Source organism: Odontesthes bonariensis, chromosome 12 (genome assembly GCF_027942865.1).
Source record: "Odontesthes bonariensis isolate fOdoBon6 chromosome 12, fOdoBon6.hap1, whole genome shotgun sequence".
NCBI classification, from domain to species: domain Eukaryota; kingdom Metazoa; phylum Chordata; class Actinopteri; order Atheriniformes; family Atherinopsidae; genus Odontesthes; species Odontesthes bonariensis.
The window spans coordinates 27,989,801-28,010,495 of NC_134517.1; the positions used below are offsets into that span (position 1 = coordinate 27,989,801).

The 20,695-nt window shown below is 41.7% G+C and overlaps 1 protein-coding gene across 2 annotated transcripts in view; it reads right to left on the reverse strand.

Moving 5' to 3' along the window:
* fam124a (family with sequence similarity 124 member A) overlaps window positions 1-20,695 on the reverse strand; it is a 41,444-nt gene that overhangs the window by 1,463 nt on the left and 19,286 nt on the right. For both annotated transcript variants that reach the window (XM_075479964.1, XM_075479965.1), the window contains exon 3: window positions 12,211-12,977. In XM_075479964.1, coding sequence (XP_075336079.1) covers window positions 12,211-12,977 — 767 coding nt within the window. The remainder of the gene's footprint in view (window positions 1-12,210; window positions 12,978-20,695) is intronic.

The window sequence follows — 20,695 nt, forward strand, 5'->3', positions numbered from 1 at the left end:
TTCTCAAAACAATATGCGTTCAAAAGAGTAATACATTTGCATCACAAAACCGTTCTTGAGGAAAAAGTCAGACCTCACAATCGCTTGGCCCTATTTTCTCTCCCTTCGTATCACTTCGTGCTGCCGCCTGCCGACAGCCGCACCTGTTACGGTGTTTGCTGCTCGGTCTGCACTTCGGTCTGCACGGCAGACAGTGTTTTTGATTTAAAAAAATTAACCCTTTAAATACCAGTGTATATGAGGTAAACACCAATTTCTGTTAAAAAACACACACAAGAACTGCTGTATTTTCAATGTAAGCAGTGCAAAGTAAAATATTCTATGGGGGATTATTAGGTCTGGGATATGTCATTGATGAGCTACAACATCAGCTTTTACAGCTTTTTAGTTTTTCTGCAATGGCAGATTACAGAAACGGCTCCCATAGACATCCATTATAATGAATACAGCATTAGACTATGGCTCACACACACGCAGTCCAGGATTATTTGGGGTTTTCAGTGCTCTATTATTTTTTAAACCCCAGCCAACTAGCCGGACTACCTTCATCAACGCCAAAACGAGGCTGGAACTCGGCTCACAGGACGCAGCAGGGGGTAAGAAAATGTTCATAAATGATGTTGCTGATGTGGGATGTCATACAGCTTCATGTCAAAAGAGGCAAACTATCCCTTTAATGCTTTGCAGTTGTTATTATTATTTACACGTGTGCGTTTTCCTTCTGTGGCACGTTAAACGACCTGCTGATGAAGAGCTCTGCAGGACTGAAATAGAAGCTTGCGTAACTTTCGATTAATCTAATGTATTTTGGTTTCCAGATTTTATGCAAAAAGTGAGTTAAAGAAGTCGCAGCTGGAGCCAGACAGAAATGAACAAGCTGTAAACTTCTGGGTAAATGTCAGCGCCGTCATGTGTGTGATAATCAGATAAAATCTCCATCTTCTTTCATTAGTCCAACCACATCCAGGACTTTAAGCATCTCAGGGTGGAGCTCAGCATCTGATGCCTCCTTGGACAAAACAAAGTAATTAAATCATGGGTCAGAGAGCCTGTTTTGGACTTTCATTTGAAAATGCTCTGGTTTGACGCTGCAAGTTTCAACCTAAAGTACAGAGTGCCTTGTCCCGGGACTATTTTCTACTAGAAAGTTAACTATGGCTCCTTCGGGGCCCTTTATGTCCGCTGCACTCTAAAGACCCGTGAAGAGAGCCTCTTTGGCTCTTCCCTTTTCTAGTTGTTGCACATTTAGCTTAAATTCTTTCAGCTCAATCTCCCACGGAAAAACCCTTCCACTATGACGATGCATCCCCCAGACTGTGTTGGACCAGACTCCCGGATGAGCAGGACTTTCTCAGATAATCAGACTAGTTTATTATTTTTTATTTGACTGCAGATGTCAGCTCCACACAGCAGGACTGCGAGTTAGCTGCCAGACATCTTGCAGACGGTAAAAATCGATCAACCTCGTCTCTTTATGTCATCATTGAAAAGCATCAAAAAAAGTTTATACACTGGAAAAAATGCCCCTCCAAAAATAAGTAAAAAAACAACAAATACAAGAAGTTTTTGCTTGAAATAAGCAAAAAAATCTGCCAATGGAACTAGTGAAAATCGGCTTGTCAAGATTTCTTGAAATAAGATGTGATATTTGGGACTTTTGAGATAAAAGTGATCTTGAAATTAGCTTAAAAACCTCTTTAAATGTAAAAAAGAAAAGCTTGTTTCATATGATATGTGACTCAAAACAATTTGTTTTCAAGACTTTTTCATTTAACAAGATATTCCAGATGTATTGTCTTCAAACAAGTCCCTATATCTGGCTGAAATAGTACTTGTTAGGCAGTTGTGTCTTATATTAAGTGTAATGAGATATTTTGACGAGAAATGAGACAAATATACTTGGTAAGACTTTGATTTTTTCCATTGTACGTACCACGTCCGCTCTGGGCTTCCGTAGTATTATGTTATTTGTACTTTAAAGTCCGATCTCAGGCTGTGAATCTGCAGTTTAGAGTTGTTGCCGTCGGTTTCAGAGCATCCGTGTGACACGTTATGGTAGCTGGCAAATGCACCGTCATTAAAAACGAGCACGAGTGAGAGCCAATCAGAGCGTGAGCTGCAGGCACCCGCGACTAAAGCCGAGTCACTTTGGGCTGAATGCAGATTAAAACACTTTCACGCTGCACTCAAAAGCCAGATGCCAGCAGGTGTAAGTTGATTGTTTTACCAGTTTAACAACTCATTCCCACTCTTTCACACACTGAAGCTACAGTCAGAGCACACACTCGGTTTCCACTCGGTTGTGTTGAAACAAAGACTTTCCTCCCCTTTTCGCACACCGATAAATTATCATCAAACTCTTTCTTCCTGCCAACAGTATACATTTAAATTTTCCCCTCTTGAGTTTAGGGTTTTTTGGTTCTCCCCAGCTTTTCCCACAAGTATGTTTTTTGCTCCCACAGCCACATATGCTCCCGTCTTCTCAGCCTTCCATAACTTTGTAGTTTCAGGTGTCCAATGGCCCAACCGGGCCCACAGGTTTCCTTTCAGCCTGATACACTGGTGCATCTTTCCACGTCGTCCATCTCTTTCAAGCCTGCTTAGTTTCAGAAAACTGTACCTTGTATATCTTCAGTTTTATTCCTAAAACACATGTGCTTAAGATCAGTTTGGATATCTGATATTTGACGATTGTATTGTACTGAAGCCCAGAGCGGACGTGGTACGTAGAAACTTTTTTTTTATAGTTTTCTCAAGATAATTATGTCGTTATCTCGAGAAAACAATGATCGTTTTCTCAAGATAACGAGTTAAATTACCGATGGTTTTCGAGGCCACTTTTTCTCCCCAGTCCGCCCCTGTTTATATGTGTTTATATGTGTTTATATGTGTTTATATGTGTTTTATGTGTTTCGCAATTTGTTTGTCTTGTAGAGATAACTTTCATATAAGCCCGCGTCCTTTAAGAAGACGGCTGGCTCGACTGCAGCTCAGCAGGCGTTTACGCCTCAGTGATCCTGCTGATGTAGCCGACTTCATCAGTGACCAGCTGAGGGGACCAGGCCGTCTCCATGGTTACCGAATGATGCACGAGAGGTTATATCGTTTTCTCGAGGAAACGATAACGGCATGATTGGTGTGTGTTAAACCTGATTCCATTCTTCAAATACTTTTCACACCAGCGGGATTTGCTTTGTGCATTTTCACAGCAGAATTGTTACACAAACGCTCCACATTCATAGGCTACTTTATTCAGTTTTCAATGAAAGGGGGGTAAAAATGGGTAAAACCTTACCCAGTCGTTGCGGACTGGGGAGAAAAAGTGGCCTCGAAAACCATCGGTAAATTAACTCGTTATCTTGAGAAAACCATCAAAAAAAGCTTATACACTGGAAAAAAAGCCCCTCCAAAAATAAAGTAAAAAAACAACAAATACGAGACGTTTTTGCTTGAAATAAGCAAAAAATCTGCCAATGGAACTAGTGAAAATTGGCTTGTCAAGATTTCTTGAAATAAGATGTGATATTTGGGACTTTTGAGATAAAAGTGATCTTGAAATTAGCTTAAAAACCTCTTTAAATGTAAAAAAGAAAAGCTTGTTTCATATGATATGTGACTCAAAACAATTTGTTTTCAAGACTTTTTCATTTAACAAGATATTCCAGATGTATTGTCTTCAAACAAGTCCCTATATCTGGCTGAAATGGTACTTGTTAGGCAGTTGTGTCTTATATTAAGTGTAATGAGATATTTTGACGAGAAATGAGACAAATATACTTGGTAAGACTTTGATTTTTTCCAGTGTACGTACCATGTCCGCTCTGGGCTTCCGTAGTATTATGTTATTTGTGCTTTAAAGTTCGATCTCAGGCTGTGAATTTGCAGTTTAGAAGGAATTTTTCCTTGTTCCTACATGTGTTGAAATATGAGGGATACAAAGGAGGGAGGATATTGCATATGCAAGGCTACAAATCTCCATCTGTGGGGTTCTCATGCAACAAAGCGCTCCTCACGCATCCTAGGGGGAAAAAGCTGAGGGTATAAGGGAACCCCGGGGTTTACAAAAGCCTCCACACACTCCCAGCTCTCAAGTGGGCCTTTATGAATCAGAACAGCAGCTGGAGAAGTCGTCAGCATCCCGATGAGCCCCCTGTGTTTACCACCTCCGTTTATGGAGCAGAGAGCCTTCGCTGTTCAGAAAATCTATGACATCCCACAAATCTACGGTCAATTATCCTCCGCAGAGTGGCAGATCTGGAAACATAAGACACAACATTCTGACACAAACGTGGAGCTGCTCATGTTTTTAACATGTAATGCAGCTGCTGTGGTATTTATATCATCGTTCTGTCTGTGATTTCCTTCTCTGTTGCACAGCTCCATTTGTCTCCCTGCTGATGATTTCTCCATATTTCTGGTTTCATGTCCGCCCTGTCATCAGGTTCTCCGAACAGGCAGAAGCACTAACTTTCTGAGCAGCAGAGAGGTGGAGGCCAGCGTGCAGCTTTCCACATGTTGAGGTGCAACGACAGTAAATATCATGAAGGCTAATCTTCAACTTCCTGAGAGCTGCGCAGTCTCACGGCAGATCATCGAGAATCCAGCAATGCTTAGAATTTAGACTTCAAATTTGGGATTCTGATTCATCAGTTGCAAGAAAGATGAGATACCTGCACCTTATCTTGTACCAATTTAGTGTTTTTTGAATACATTTTAGCAATTTTTACTGGAGAGTTATCCTTTTTTATTGTATATTTGATGTATTTGTCTGTTACTGTTGTATCTTATTGTTGTTTTTGTCTGCAAACCAAGTTTCCCAGCAGGGAAAACAACCTGATGGCTCAAATGCATGACAGTAATACTTTATATGTATGAAAATATAAACTATTCACCATATCCTAAGTGTAATTATGATTATCTGAAATGATGTGTCATCTCAAAATTTCTCAAATAATTTTTTCATGCTATATTTAGGCATTTTCCCCAATCCTATGTCATAATACACATTATTACTGAGCAGGTTGTGTATTATATATACTGAACATTGTATTTATTATGCAACTTTAAATCAGAAAAGGTTGGAATGGTATAATTATATGTAGAAAATAAAATCTTAAATGGACTTTTATCTCATTGCAGACGTATGAACCCAAGATATTTCTTTTATTGTTGCTAGCCCACTTGGCTTGGATATTACTGCTGTTAAGGAGAAGAGAAACATGAATGAGGGCGATTTGAGTTCAAGAATGTGAAACATTAATACACACGATCACATATTCTTATTTTATGGGAAAGTTTTGGGCGTATTTCACAGTTTCTTTGGGTAAAGTAAAACATCCATCTGTAAAAAATGAGACTGGAGCTTCGTGTGAGCTCAGCTCCCCAAATAAAACAAAAGCTGTGGGACCTGTTAGAAATCAGCCTGTTGGGGGTTCTGTTTTCTACCGTTTCACATGATTATTACGATAATAGTGAATCAGTCGGTTTTACTGAATCGAAACTCAAATGCATGGTAAAACACACTTTTACTAGAATAAATTAAGATTACAATTTCCTTGAAGATTTATATTTTGTCCCTCTAAAGCTGCCGTCTTTGGAAGTAAAGCCAGCCGTTGAGCTACTGATTGGAATCTATTTTAGATGTTTAACTTTCTGAATACCCGGTGCAGCCTAATGTCGTTGCTGTGGACTGAAAGACAGGAATAAGATGTGAGAATAAATATGTGAGTGTGGAGAAAAGAGCTGAAGCCCCGTGTGATTTCCTCCCCCCTCGTCCACGTGTCAAAGTTGGCTTCTTCCTAAACCACCTTTCTTCTCTCGGTCGTACAATCCTCTTCATCCTGTTTATCTTTCTCTCGCCTCCACTTTGTCTTTCCTCCTCCACGACTTTCCTTTTCTCCGAGCTCCGAGCGGTTCTTCCGCTGCATTCTTGGCTCTCCCACACAGCGAAGAAGGAAGGCAGTAAGTACCGTTGCGAATTCTTGAGACTGTCATTTCAAACCCAATGATACTCGCAGGAGGCCAAAGAAGGGCAAGTTTATGAGTGCGTTGTGATCCCGAAAAGGCTGCACATCGGCTGCAAACATTCAAATTTCCTAAAACAATTTCTGCGTATTCTGTTTGGATGAAAGGACGCATGCCTGAGTCCATTTTTCTGTGAGGACACCAGGCTGCAATGCTGGTGAGCAGCCGCAGCAGGGGGTGCTGGGTAATGAGGTTGCTGACTTGGCGATGATCAGACCCTTACTGTTGTAAGCTTTAGTTATCTCAGGATAAGCCAGGTCAGCCGGATATCTGACCTCAGCGAGCCACAAGCACTAAAACTCAGCACCAATTCTCAGCAGCACAACGCAGCAGAAGCACTTGGTTAGATGTGAGTTTATAAAAATGATTCTTCTTCTGTTTATGTTCATGCAATTAGGAGACACTTTTATCCAAATGAGGATATAACATCAAAGCTACGTAGAAGGAAACCATCGGTCAGACTCTCAGAGGTGACAGAGATAGAAGCCCCTTTCACACTGAGGAATAACCCGCGTTTAATCCGCGAATTTAGCGTGTCCGCTGTTGCGTTCACACTGCCGACCCGGGCTGCCGTGTCAACTCGACTCGCCTTTCGACCCGCGTCGGACCCTAGTCTTTTTGCCGAGCCGAGTTTGATGTGAAAGCAATTGACGCGGGTCAGACGTGGGCGTGGCGTGACGCGAGGAGTTTAAAAGACAGAATGGACAGCTGATTCAGAACAACAGCAACAGGTGAGGACAAGTTTCACTCTGTTTTACTTCAAGTTCGAGACATTTTTGAAGATGGCCAACTGGGGAGACAAGGAGGTCTGCGAGCTCCTCAGCCTCCGAGCAGAGGACGTTATTTACCGCCACATGTCGGGGACGGTGAAAGATGGACCTCTGCTGGAAGGGCTGGCGAGAAAGATGGGTGAGCGCGGTTTCCCACGCAGCAAAGCGCAGGTGACCAACAAACTGAAAGCCATGAGGAAAAAGTTCCATGCGGTTAATGACCACAACGGCAGGAGTGGCAGAGGGCGATTGGACTGGCCATATTTTGACATGTGCCATGCCATCGGGGGAGGAAGCAACTCTGTATTTAACCCTACCTCCGACGCATGGCTTGTGCCTACGTCACTGTACACGCCCAGCATTTTATGTGTTTCGTGTGACACTCTGCCACTAGGCAACGCCCCCTGAACTCGGCTTCAGGCGACACGGGTCACCTAACACGCCAACCGTTCACATTGCTCGACGCGGGTCGAAGGTGTAATTTGGACCCGCTAAGGTAGCGGGTCTCAGTGTGAAAGGGGCTAGTGATAGAGTGCAGGGTAGGAGATGCTCTCTGAAGAGCTGGGTCTTTAAGAGTGTCTTGAAGATATTCAGGGACGCCCCTGTTCTGGTAGCGCTCGGTAGGTCATTCCACCATCGTGGAACGACACATGAAAAGAGTCTGGATTGTCTTAAGCCTGGTGTAGGCACTGCTAAAAGACAATCCTGTGACGACCGGAGTGACTGAGTTGTGACATAAGCCTTTGAGAGAGCATTCAAGTAGATTGGAGCCGTTCCATTAAGGACTCTGTAGGCTAACATCAATGAGTTGAATTTGATGAGGGCGGCTAAGGGCAGCCAGTGGAGCCCAATGAACAGAGGGGTGACGTGTGCTCTTTTAGGCTGATCGAAGACCAGACGCGCCGCCGTGTTCTTGACAATCTGCAGAGGTTTCACAGCACATGCTGGGAGACCAGTTAGAAGAGCGTTGCAGTAGCCATTACATTACATTACATTACGGTCATTCTGCAGACGCTTTTATCCAAAGCGACTTACAATAAGTGTGTTCCACATTGGTAGGCAAAAGACTTTCAGGTCACAAGAAATCATAAGTGCATTTCCTTCCAAAACCAAACAGCTAAGAGCATAACTAGTGCTAGATTAAGTGCGGTAAGTTAAGTACCTAGACAAATGGGAAGACAATTTAGAAAACAAAGACAACAAATAGGTCAAGGCGTAAGATGACCACAGCCTGCACTAGGATCTGGGTGGCGTGTTGGGTTAGCTATGGCCTGATCTTTCTTATGTTTAGCAATGCAAAGCGGCACGATCGAGCAACGGAGCCAACATGATCTTTAAAGGTCAGTTGGTCACCAATCATGACACCCAAGTTTCTATCTACCTTTGATGGAGCAAGAGATGGGGATTCAGTTTGGATGCAGATGCTGTGGTGTATGGTTGGTTTGGCTGGGAAGACAAGCAGTTCAGTTTTTGAGAGGTTCAGTTGGAGGTGATCGGCCTTCATACATTTCGAAATGTCAGAGAGACAGTGTCAGATTCGTGCTGAGACCGTGTGGTTGTCAGGTGGGAATGACAGATAGAGCTGGGTATCGTCAGCATAACTTTGGTATGAGAAGCCATGTGATGGGATGATCTGGCCCAGTGAGGTGGTGTATATGGCAAAGAGAAGAGGTCCCAGTACTGAGCCTTGGGGGACCCCTGTGGCGAGGTGGAAGTGTGACCAAGCCAGGATACTTTGAATGACTGTCCAGTGAAGTATGATTCAAACCAGGAGTCTGCTCTCCCTGTGATGCCCACGCTGAAGAGTATAGACAGAAGGATACTGTGGTTGACTGTGTCAAATGCAACCGATAAGTTGAGCAGGTTTGGGTCAAGGAGGTTGTTTAGGTATTGTGTGAGCTGCTTAAAGAGCACCTTTCCAATGGTTTTAGACAGAAACGGGAGGAGAGAGACCGGCCGATAGTTCTCCACTGGAGTCGGAGGGAGGGAAGGTTTCTCGAGCAGCGGCGTAACCCGAGCTTGTTTGAATGTGGCAGGAAATGTGCCCGATGTCAGTGAAGCATTAATCACATGTGTGACCTCTGCAGTTACAGTAGGAGCGATGGATTGTAATTGATTAGGAGGAACAGGGTCCAGCGGGCATGTAGTAGAGTTAAGGCTGTCAAGATGGGTATTCATGTCACCAAGGATCATTATGGGACAGTCGTGCTCAGGGATGGAAGAGAAGAAAGGGTCTATTTCATCTAGAACAGGGGTCGGCAACCTTTAACACTCAAAGGGCCATTTGGACCCGGTTTCCACGGAGAAGAAAACACAGAGCCGACATCTAAAATGGAGATATTGTTTTTTTACCTTTACGCTTTGTATAAACAACTGTAGTGTGTTGCTTACGAAATCCATTAAGTACTACAGAGGAAATAAATTTTTATTTATGGAATGAACACATTTTGAAAAAAAATAATACTAAAAAAACACGCCGAGTTGAAGGTCTCCTTCTCCCCACATATTAGGCCTACTGGTAAACCACTCTCGTCAGAGGTAAATGCAAATTAATCTGCCCAGGCATCATTAAATGTTCTATTTTCTTCAGATATTTTTCTTTTATTACATTTCTTCATACTTGGCCTATCTGGGGTTGAAAGTCACACTGGCTTTCCGCCAGTGTGATGCCTTTTTGGAGCGACTAAAAATAATAAAATATAATTTTATTTTAATATTTCAAGATCACAATAATCTTCCAATTTAGAGCTACAATAAAAAGAATAACCAACACAAATAAAATACACTTAAATTTGATACTTTTTCATTTATTTTCCCAAGCCACGCGGAGCCGCAGCGTAAGGATCAAAGAGCCGCGGGATGCCGACCCCTGATCCCGACAGAAAGTCAGGACAATAATGTAGATTTTGACCGGTGCAGTTACCAAGATGGCATGGTATTCAAAAGATGTTGTATTTAGCTTTAGGAAGCAGTTGGTTGTATTTCCATTTGTTTGGAGAATGTGTGGTTGGTCGAAAGCGCAGCCGGGGGAGCATTGTTTTCAGGCTTCATCCAGGTCTCAATGAGAGCAGGATGTCATGACAGGTGGTTGGCATAAACCATAATGAAGTCTGCTTTGTTTACTGCCGATTGGCAATTCCACAACCCCACAACACAGGGAGTGTCACAGAGTAAAGTGTGTTTTAGAGAGCGGAAGTTATTAAGGTGGCGGTGGCGTTTGGTTGTGGGAAACCTTCTACAACAGGAATGGGACTGAGGCACATTTTAAAGCAGGTGGGACAGGGTTGCCTTGTTCAGTGGACACGCGCGAGTATGACTGACACGCCAGCCGTAACCCCTTATTTTATGCTGTGCGCACAATTGGACACGGCCGTTCACGCGTTAGCTAATTGCCCCTGATTGCTCTGATTGATTTCTGAAGGCCCAACACCTGCTCATTGATCTGGCCATGGCTGATGGACTGTAGTTTGCAAATCTTTGGATTCCTTACACCTGAAACAATGCAGTCATATACCGATAAGAGGGTTGGTAAAAAAAAAAATGAACTTGCAACTGTCCCATTAATCACTGCATTCTTAATTTGTAGTTTTCAACAGACATACAGAGTGTGTTCTTGCTCCAGTTGTAATTTTTTGCTCACATATAATTGCTGACTCAGTATCCTCGTGTTTTAAACTCATGCTTAAGACTAAACAAGGCATTTTAAAGCATAAAAAACAATGAATTAAATTAAGAATACGACAGGCTTATGAAAAATGATAAAGCCTGACTGATATGTCGGTTAGCTGATATTATCTTTTTCTGAGTAATATGTTCACTGATGTGATGTATTTTTCAACAGCACAGTAAAAGTATCTCACAAATTGTGTCTTCAAATAGTTTTCCCAGCAAAGCAACAATGATTCAGTTATTTATACTATTCTAAACACTGTGTGGGGGCAGTCTCAGATGAGCAGACGGCTGCATGGAATTAAAACATAATAAAGATTATATGATAAAGATGCATAAAGATCTCTGCATACCCTCTATATACAGTGATTGAACAGGTGTGATAAGTCTAAAACAGCGATGGTTTGTGGTCTTTATAAACCTTTCTGTGTGTGCTGACACACTGAAACTGCAGCAGCTTCTTAAAGATAAGTTAACAACTAAAATAACATATTTTGATACCCATTAAATGGATTGATTGACATTTTCTGGTACTGAACTTGGTATCAAGTATCAAAAACCAAATATCTGTGACATTCCTACTGTCACAAGTAGTGAACTGAGGCTGACATCTGGTATAAATCTGATCAAACATCCATCAGTCCAAATAAACTGAGTTAAGTTTGAATGAATTTAGGAATGACTGCATTTTAAAGATGAACTGCACTGCAGAAACATTCCTGATTTCCAGCCGCTGGCCACACCAAACAGACCAAACTAAAATAATTAAAACTGCTGATTTGTTTCCATCTGAAACACTGAGGATTATCAGACTGTAAATGGAGATAAATGACACTATAACAGTGCAGAAGATAGACACGAAAGGCCCGTTTTAACACTCAATCCAGCAACAGATGAGCCATATTCTCACTGTTTGATCTAAGAGTTAAAGCTTAAGGAGACACGACTTCAGACCAGGTGGCACTTAAGCATCATGCATATGGTCCATTGTCATCGTAGATTAGCTTATTGTCTCTCAGCGTTGCTCCAATCCCAGTAATGGAGTGAAGCTTAATCGGCTTGAACTTTCCAAACTGCTTATCTCACACTGCTTGGACACATATCCCCTCTGAAACCGATATCCTCCGAACAATGAGCGTTCTGTGTCAGTCCGTCTTCAAACAAGAGCATATTCACCCGCACACAAGTTTTCCAGCAGCATTCATTGTTATGTAACCAGTCTGACACGGATATACCAAACAAAGTGAATATTGTATCAGCCCTCATATGCTGGATGGATTTATCAAATCAGGACCTCTAAATAGAAAAGAACTAGACGCTGGTAAATGTTTGCTGTAAAGGCTTCTTGTTTGGATTCAGAATCTGTTTTACATCCGAATCTAAAACTAGGGATGTCATAACAACCGATACTTCGGTACCAAGTCGATGCCACAATTCTACAAACATGACGGTACTCGTTTTTCTACTGTAACGTAGGTACCGTTGGTACCGGGGATGAAATTTACTTGAACGCTAAATGCCGTTTCTAATGTTCAAATGTTTTTAATAAATTAGTATGTTGAAGTACATGGAATTCATTGTTTTGTTTTTTTATTGAATTGGGTATCGAGAATCGTGGAATTTCACTGGTATTGGTATCGACTCCTAAAGGTCTGGTATCGTGACGTCCCAAATCTCGTTTTTGCTCTGCTTTTAGCTTCCATCTTTATTGAGAATAAATACGCACAGGGAAAAGAACAGCACCAACCTGCAGCAGGATCTTATTTCCGTCGTAGTCCTCGGTCTGCCAGCGGACCTCGCTGATGGGGCTGCAGGGGTGTGGCAGCAGGGGTACCAGAACTCCAACATCCCGCACTCTCACCTCCATCACGGCTGATTCCAGCACCACAGGACTTTGGCCACGCGGAAGCCTCTTAAACGACAACTGGATCTCCATGTCGGGATTCGAGTACACCACAAAGAAGCAGAAGTCCTCCTTCTTCTGTGCCACTCTCCGCTGAAGCAGCAATTTGTACAGCCGGACCATGTCGGCGTAATTTTCGTGGCGGCAGTAAAATGTGAACCGCACGATTTCCTTGCCATAGTGGACCTGTCGCACGGCCCAGAGAGGCGTGCCAGGACACAGGGTGAAAAAGTCCTGACTGCAAGGTGTCAGCGGGAGCATCCGGCGGCCGTTGCTGACCTTTTCCGTGTGGTGGTAACGCCACGGCGGCCTCTGCAGGGTGTGGTGCAGCATCAGTATGTTCTCCTCACCGCCACACACCTCCTGGAGGAAGAGGATGACCGCCATGGCTGGCTGACTTGTTGCAGAAGGGCTGCCGCTTTGATGGCGCTTTGGCCGAGGCCGCTGGGAAACGGAAGCTCGCTCCGAGATTCTGAAGAGCTGCAGCTCAGGGTGAACCCATGCCAGCACCGTGTCGGCAGCGCGCTGCAGGACCTTCCCCTGACCGGGGTCGGCGATGAGGTGCACGCTGACGAGGAATGGGTCCTGGAGCTCCCCCATGGATAGCTCACCTCCACGAGCAAACATGGAAGAGAAAAGAGAACGGCTTAAGGGGAAGGACCAAAATGCAATGAGGTGGATATAGTTTAAAGGGATAGTTCGCCTGTTTTGACATGAAGCTGTGTGACATCCCATATTAGCAACATCATTTATGAACATCTTCTTACCCCCTGCTGCGTCCTGTGAGCCGAATTCCAGCCTCGTTTTGGAGTTGATGAAGGTAGTCCGGCTAGTTTGGTGGGGTTTAAAAAATAAAGCGTTTTGCTTCTCAAAACAATATGCGTTCAAAAGAGTAATACATTTGCATCACAAAATCGTTCATCCAAAAAAAGTCAGACCTCACAATCTCTTGGCCCTATTTTCTCTCCCTTCGTATCACTGCCTGCTGTGTAGACCGTGCAGACCGAGCAGCAAACACCGTAACAGGTCCAGCTATCGGCAGGTGGCTGAACGCAGTGATACGAAAGGAGAGAAAATAGTGCCAAGCGATTGTGAAGTCTGACTTTTTCCTGGAGAACGATTTTGTGATGCAAATGTATTACTCTGTTGAACGCATATTATTTTGAGAAGCAAGAAGCTTTATTTTTTAAACCCCAGCCAACTAGCCGGACTACCTTCGTCAACACCAAAACGAGGCTGGAACTCGGCTCACAGGACGCAGCAGGGGGTAAGAAGATGTTCATAAACGATGTTGCTAATATGGGATGTCATACAGCTTCATGTCAAAAGAGGCGAACTATCCCTTTAATAACTGTAATAACTGGCAACCTCTGGGTAAGGCTGAGAGTGTTTCCAGCAATGAAGCTACGCCTCGGATTGGTTGAGAAAAGCCAATAAAAAGGTTCAGATTTGTTAAGCTCCTGATCCAGATAAAACATTACATGTCATGTTGCTCATTGGGACGGTGCGGCTGTTTCCCCTCTTTCATATTTTCCATCCTCTCCTTCTGTTGTTCCCTCTTCTCACATCTCTCAGACCCGACTGTCTCCATTTCACTCATCCAAATCCAACTCTATCTTTTTTCCAACTTTTTTATTTACTTTTCTCGCCCCCCCCCTTTCAGCTTCCCTCCTTCCTACCAGACCCACCGTGGAGCAGGGCTCCTCTGTGGAGACTCATTAGTGGCATTAGGAGTCATCTCTGAAGCCCAGAGGAATGTTTCCCGACCACAGTGCATTCAGGTGTTGCCTCTCCCTGAACCCCTGACCTGGAAAACCTCAGCACCGTGACAATCCACTCGTATGTGGGCGGTGTTTTCACTCTCCAATGTTACATGTACACATCTACTCTTATCTCCATGTATGCTCATTCCTTTCTTTTTGCTCAATTTTTCCTACGGTCTTTATCTGACTTCTCGGGGGACTTGTCCCATTTCATTTGAGCCTGACACACAGACCACTTGTCCCGGGTACAGTGGAGTGTTTAGCCGTTGCCAGAACCCCTCCTTAAAACAGAGCGGCCGAACAGCCATTGGGTCTTTCTCACAGATCCCTCCGGCCTTTTTGCGAAAGAACAGTTTATGTTTGACCAAAAAGGTGACATTTCCTAAATGTTGAGATCAGATTGCAAATGAAACAATTGTGAAAGGTGTCATTTAGAGGCGCAACCACACAACACACTTAACAAGCAAACACAGCAAAAACCAAGTTTGCTTTAACCTGAAACTGGAGATCGTGTTCACACTGGAAAAAATGCCCCTCCAACAATAAGTAAAAAAACAACAAATACGAGACGTTTTTGCTTGAAATAAGCAAAAAAAAATCTGCCAATGGAACTAGTGAAAATCGGCTTGTCAAGATTTCTTGAAATAAGATGTGATATTTAGGACTTTTGAGATAAAAGTGATCTTGAAATTAGCTTAAAAACCTCTTCAAATGTCAAAAAAAGCTTGTTTCATATGAAATGTGACTCAAAACAATTTGTTTTCAAGACTTTTTCATCTAACAAGATATTCAAGATGTATTGTATGAAAACAAGTCCCTATATCTGGCTGAAATGGTACTTGTTAGGCAATTGTGTCTTATATTAAGTGTAATGAGATACTCAATGAGACAAATATACTTGGTAAGAGTTAGATTTTTTCCAGTGCACTGACAAAAAATCAAAGTCTTACCAGGTATATTTGTCTCATTTCTAGTCAAAATATGTCATTACACTTAATATAAGACACAACTGCCTAACAAGTACTAGTTCAGCCAGATATAGGGACTTGTTTTAATACAATACATCTTGAATATCTTGTTAGATGAAAAAGTCTTGAAAACGTCTTGTTTTGAGTCGGATTTCACATGAAACAAGCTTTTTTTTTACATTTGAAGAGGTTTTTAAGCTAATTTCAAGATCACTTTTATCTCAAAAGTCCAAAATATCACATCTTATTTCAAGAAATCTTGACAAGTCGATTTTCACTAGTTCCATTTATTATTATTATTATTATTATTTCAAGCAAAACGTCTTGTATTTGTTGTTTTTTTTACTCTTTTTGGAGGGACATTTTTTCCAGTGTGGAGCTGGTTTGAGGAGGTAAAAACAACGGGATTAAGAGAGATCCACTGCAGGTTTAAGCTGAAACACACACACACTGCTCTGACCCGTCTAACCGTTGCTTTAACTCAATCTAAAAATCACATTTCACTCTCCAGAAATGACATTTTGCCTCATTAGAGGCAGACGATTCTCCACGAAGACTCCTGGTACCAACAAGGTCTGCATTTATGGGCCTAAATGAGGTTTAAAAACCAGGAAAACGTACATGCACACACAGAGCAGCGTGCTAATTAACGTCTGCCTGATCCCATTAGAATCAGTGTCCGTCCCTACCTGACATCGAGCTCGCATCAAGACACCAAACACAGGGATGATGGGGATCTTTAAGGGTGCTCACTGCGCAAACACACGGCTTTATTTCTTAACTCCTTCGCAGCTCTAACGGTATCTTCTTTCAGGAGTCTGACATGAAACAGGCCCATCAGAACAGCACAAACCTTTGTCCAATTACACTCTTATTAGACAAATGTAACAGCCAGAGCTGAGAGGAGAAATCACAAACTGTCCCTTTGCCCCTTCGTTCAATCCAAACAACTCAGTTTCTTGCTCTTTGTTTTTTTTGGCTAAAAGTCAGATCTGAGTTTGGGTTTGATGCACATAAGAGTTTTCTACACTCACTCTTTGGGCCACACACCTGCCAACTGACATCTCCACTCAAAGGAGAGTTTGAAGCATAAAAATCCACCAAAGACGCCCCAAAGTTGAACCAATTCATCCCTCATCTGCAGTTTAAAGGCAAGGCAGGTTTATCTGTGCAGCACAAATCAACAACAAGGCGATTCAAAGTGCTTTACAGATACATTAAAACAGTAGAAATAAAAAGCACGATTTAAATTTTTAACAAAAAAAGAAAGAAATAAGAACAATAGATAAAATCAGGATTTAAAATGTGATTAAGTTTTGAAACTCAAGCTTCAGATTTGGAGCTTTATTCAAATGCAGCTGAAAATAGGTGTTAAAGGCTCCGTCTGTCACCAACATGGGGTTTTGCGCCTTGTTTTTAGTTCTTAGTTTTGTGTTTTATCATGTTTTTAGTTTCTCATGCCTTGGTGTTTAGTCTTTAGTGTTCTAGCTCATGTTTAGTTTTAGTTTTGCCATTTGTTTTTCCCTCACTCCCTGGGTTCAGGTCATTAGTTTCACTCACATCACCTGCACTCGTTCACTCATCAATCCCCACAGTATTTAGGTTCCCTGTTTTCTCACAGTCTGGCTGAGATCCTTGCGCCTTGCACATTTACCTTTCACGCCACACCTTTTGTTTTTCCAAGTCATGTTCTTTGTTTCGTCTTAGTCATGTTTTGTTTTCAGAGTTCTGGTCTTGTCATCCGGCTCAGCCGCGTTTTGCTTTAACCTTGTTTTAGATTAATAAATCAAGTCTTGTTTTTTTAAGTCTGCATTCGTGTCCTTACGCCTTGAACCCACGGACCATAACACTGTCACGGCACTCAGACGCAGACATTTTCACCTCATCCGGCTTGTTTCTGTCACACTGATTGATTAAAATCACATGTAACCGTAACAAAAGAGCACTTTATTATGGGAGGAGTGTAAGTGAAACTGTTTCCCTTCACATCTTTTAAACTGCAAATCAAAAATGCTAAAATCACAGTTACTCCGCTAATGCTTTCTGATTAACCTGCATGTGCAGTGTCCAACCTTTTGAAATAAAAAGCTAACATGGTTTAAATGTAAATGTTAATGTATTTTATTTATACAGCCCTTTACAAACAATCATTACGATGTACCAAAGTGCTTTACAGCAGGTAATAAATAAAGAGAAGAATAAATGAAAACAAAAGAACAGTGAAAGCAATAAAATACAACAAAATCAAATAAGATAAAATAAGATAAAAGTGTCATCATACTACTTTAAGTAAAGTGAACATACAGCAGCATTCATTTAAAGACTTCCAACCCAGGTTCATACTAACCTTGTGTGTTTAATTTGCATGTGTAATCTTATGAAGGTTTGACTTTAAAAGCGAGATTAAGATGCAAATAAAATGAAAATTTCACTCAGTAGCGAGCTGATGCCTGCGCACTATTCAATTCATCAAGCTAATTCTTTCCTCTTGCAAAAAGGAGACTAAATTAGAGATTAAGTCAAGCCAATCGTGTGGAGGAAAAGAAGGGGGTTTGTGTGTAAAGCCATGGAGGAGTGTGTCCATAAGCTGTTAATCCACTCGAGTCTCAGAGCTAAAACAGTAGTTCTTCCTTGAGTGTGTACAGCGCATGAATGAGCAGAGCTATCATCGTGTGCGCAGCAACGGTGCACATTTATGGACAGGCCTGTCCTCTGTAATTCTCTGAGACTTTTACCTTCACTCTGTGTTTAAGTGTTAACCGACAGCACATGCTTGCAGTCAGAGCCGCAGATGACGACGTGAGATAAAACAACACGCCTTCCAGTGGCCCCTCCACATATGAGAGTGATTAGCAGCGAAAACACAACTTCGCCTCGGAGTGCGTTTGGATGTGCAGAAGTAATGCAGTCACAGCTTTAGTTAGCTTGGCTCAAAGTCAAAGCAGCTAAAAGGAGGAAATTCAAGATGTGGGCCCCTTTTGTAGTCTGCTAAAAGAAGAAAAACTGATGCAGGTTCCAACACTCGTACATCACTTTCACCGACTTGTGCCAATGAAATTAAGATGCAAAGTCTTCGCTGTAATATAAAGTTTTGCAGTAAGGCATAATCTTAACTGCTTACTTTGTGTCATTTCAAACAGCACAGATAATTACCTTCTTAGATGTTTCGCTACGATTCCAGATGATGATTAATCACCTTTTCAGTGTCTCCCATAAACTGAATGTGAGTGGAACACGGCGCTTAAAGGATAAAGAGTCATCCACAGCAAAAACAATAACTGGAACTATAAATACAGGGTTGCAAATTGCTCTTATTCAAGGGGATGATAGAGCCCTTAACACAACAATAACAGCCACAGCTGCAAAGGATATCAAGTGAGATCACTTTTAAAGTGATTTAATGGACGAAACTAATATTTGTGTAGAAAATTAGTCCTTGAAATATGAAAGTTCTGCTTTTAAGGACTCTCCTCAAGTTCTGCGCCCTGAAACAGCTCCTAATAGGCCAGCGGGACACAACATGATTGGGCAGAAACACAGTACAGTGTTGTTGTTGTGGTGCTTTTTTGTGTCCTTATGATTAATCGTGGACTTATTCACATTCCCCCGACAACTGATTTTTAAATCCATCCAAATTTTTAACGAGGTTTCAGGTTAAAACCTGCTTATGAGTCTGCAAGCAGTAACAATAAGAGACTCATTTTCAGTATCTGCTCTGTAGGTTCTTCTTTCTTCTAACTCTTTCCAACCTGTTTCTAGTTTTTTAACTCAGTTTCTAAACGTACATAATCCTGCATGACCTGATAACAGAGGTGGGTAGTAACGAGTTACATTTACATGAGTAAGTTTTTGAAAAAATTATACTTCTAGGAGTAGTTTTAAATCACTATACTTTTTACTTTAACTTGAGTAGATGTGTGCAGCAGAAACTGTCCTCTTACTCCGCTACATTAGGCTACAATGAGCTGGTTACTTCTTTTCTTACCTCTTTGGTATTCTACGCCTCATTATTTTTATCCCCCGCGTACGCCTCATTTTAATGTTTTATTCTGACAGAGAGAGAGACTTCCGCCAAAGGCTCTACCACCTGACTGTGTTCCACCAATCAGACGCAGCCGTGCAGTCTGGTCACGTGACCATACTCAATCTCAGCGGCGGGACGGGTTAGCTTTACAGTTTACAGTCGTAGCAAACAAAAAAAGAAACAGATGAAAAATGTCAGAATCAACGGTGGGAAATGAAGACGCAGACGAGGCCTCATACTGAAAGCATGTTTACCTTACAAAGAGTGAGAAACAGCAGCTACATTATGTGTCTTCTGTGTCAACCAAAACAAACGCACATTTCAGCAGAAACTCAGCATCTAACTTGAGTAAACATGTAGCGGTAAGTTTCCTAAACTCGTTTTTTCCCCATGGATAGGTGAATGTTTGTTTTTTAGGTTACATATGGGTTACATATGTTTTAAACATTTCCTAAGTCTCTCATTTTTTATTGAAGTACTTGAATTTATCTGGATAATTTTAATTTAAGCTATTTTGTAATTAATTAATTCATTTTAATTTATTTTATCAATTGGATGAACTCTAATTTGCCTAAAGATGATTATTTAGTATTTTTGTCTGTCTGATTGAATGCTTGTGTTAACAAATAAATCAGACGTTACTCAACAGTTACTCAGTACTTGAGTAGTTTTTTCACCAAGCACTTTTTTACTCTTACTCAAGTAATTATTTGGATGATTACTTTTAACTTTTACTTGAGTCACATTATTCTGAAGTAACTGTACTTTTACTTGAGTACAATTTTTGGCTGCTCTACCCACCTCTGCCTGATAACAGACTGATGGCCTCTAAAGTTAAAGTTATTAGAGTGAGCATCGATGAGGAGCCAGCTGTTATAGGCAGCTTTGAAAAACTCCTCAGTAAAAGTAGCGTTTACTTGTGTAAATAACTGTAAAAACTGCTGAGAAAACTGTCTTACAAGTTCAAGCCCTCCTCAAATGAAGAGTTAAAGCGGCTGATGTATTGCAGTCATCTGGTATAATTGTTTAAATTGAAAGCTTCTGCTGGGATCTCTGCGCCTCAGCTGCTTCTCACACTTCAGGAGTGAGCAAAACTGCAAGTCTGCATCTCTGCAAATCATTAAGATGCTCTCTGCACAAGCTGACACGATGAGAACCAACAGGCTCGGTATCTTTGCTTGATATGACCGCTAAAGAGCAACATAAGCAGGGTCTGAGAAGAAAGGGTTCTTCTGTATGCGTGTGCTGCCATTCCTAAAGTTTCACAGACAGTAAAAGCAGTCAATGTGGAGCCACAAAACTGCTGTTTTCGTATGTATTTTAGGCATTTATCCAGATGACTGTTCTTTATCTTGTAAGGAAAGAAAAATGGTCGACCTTTGTTCACTGGAAAAAATGCCCCTCCAAAAATAAGTAAAAAAACAGCAAATACAAGATGTTTTTGCTTGAAATAAGCAAAAAATCTGCCAATGGAACTAGTGAAAATCGGCTTGTCAAGATTTCTTGAAATAAGATGTGATATTTAGGACTTTTGAGATAAAAGTGATCTTGAAATTAGCTTAAAAACCTCTTCA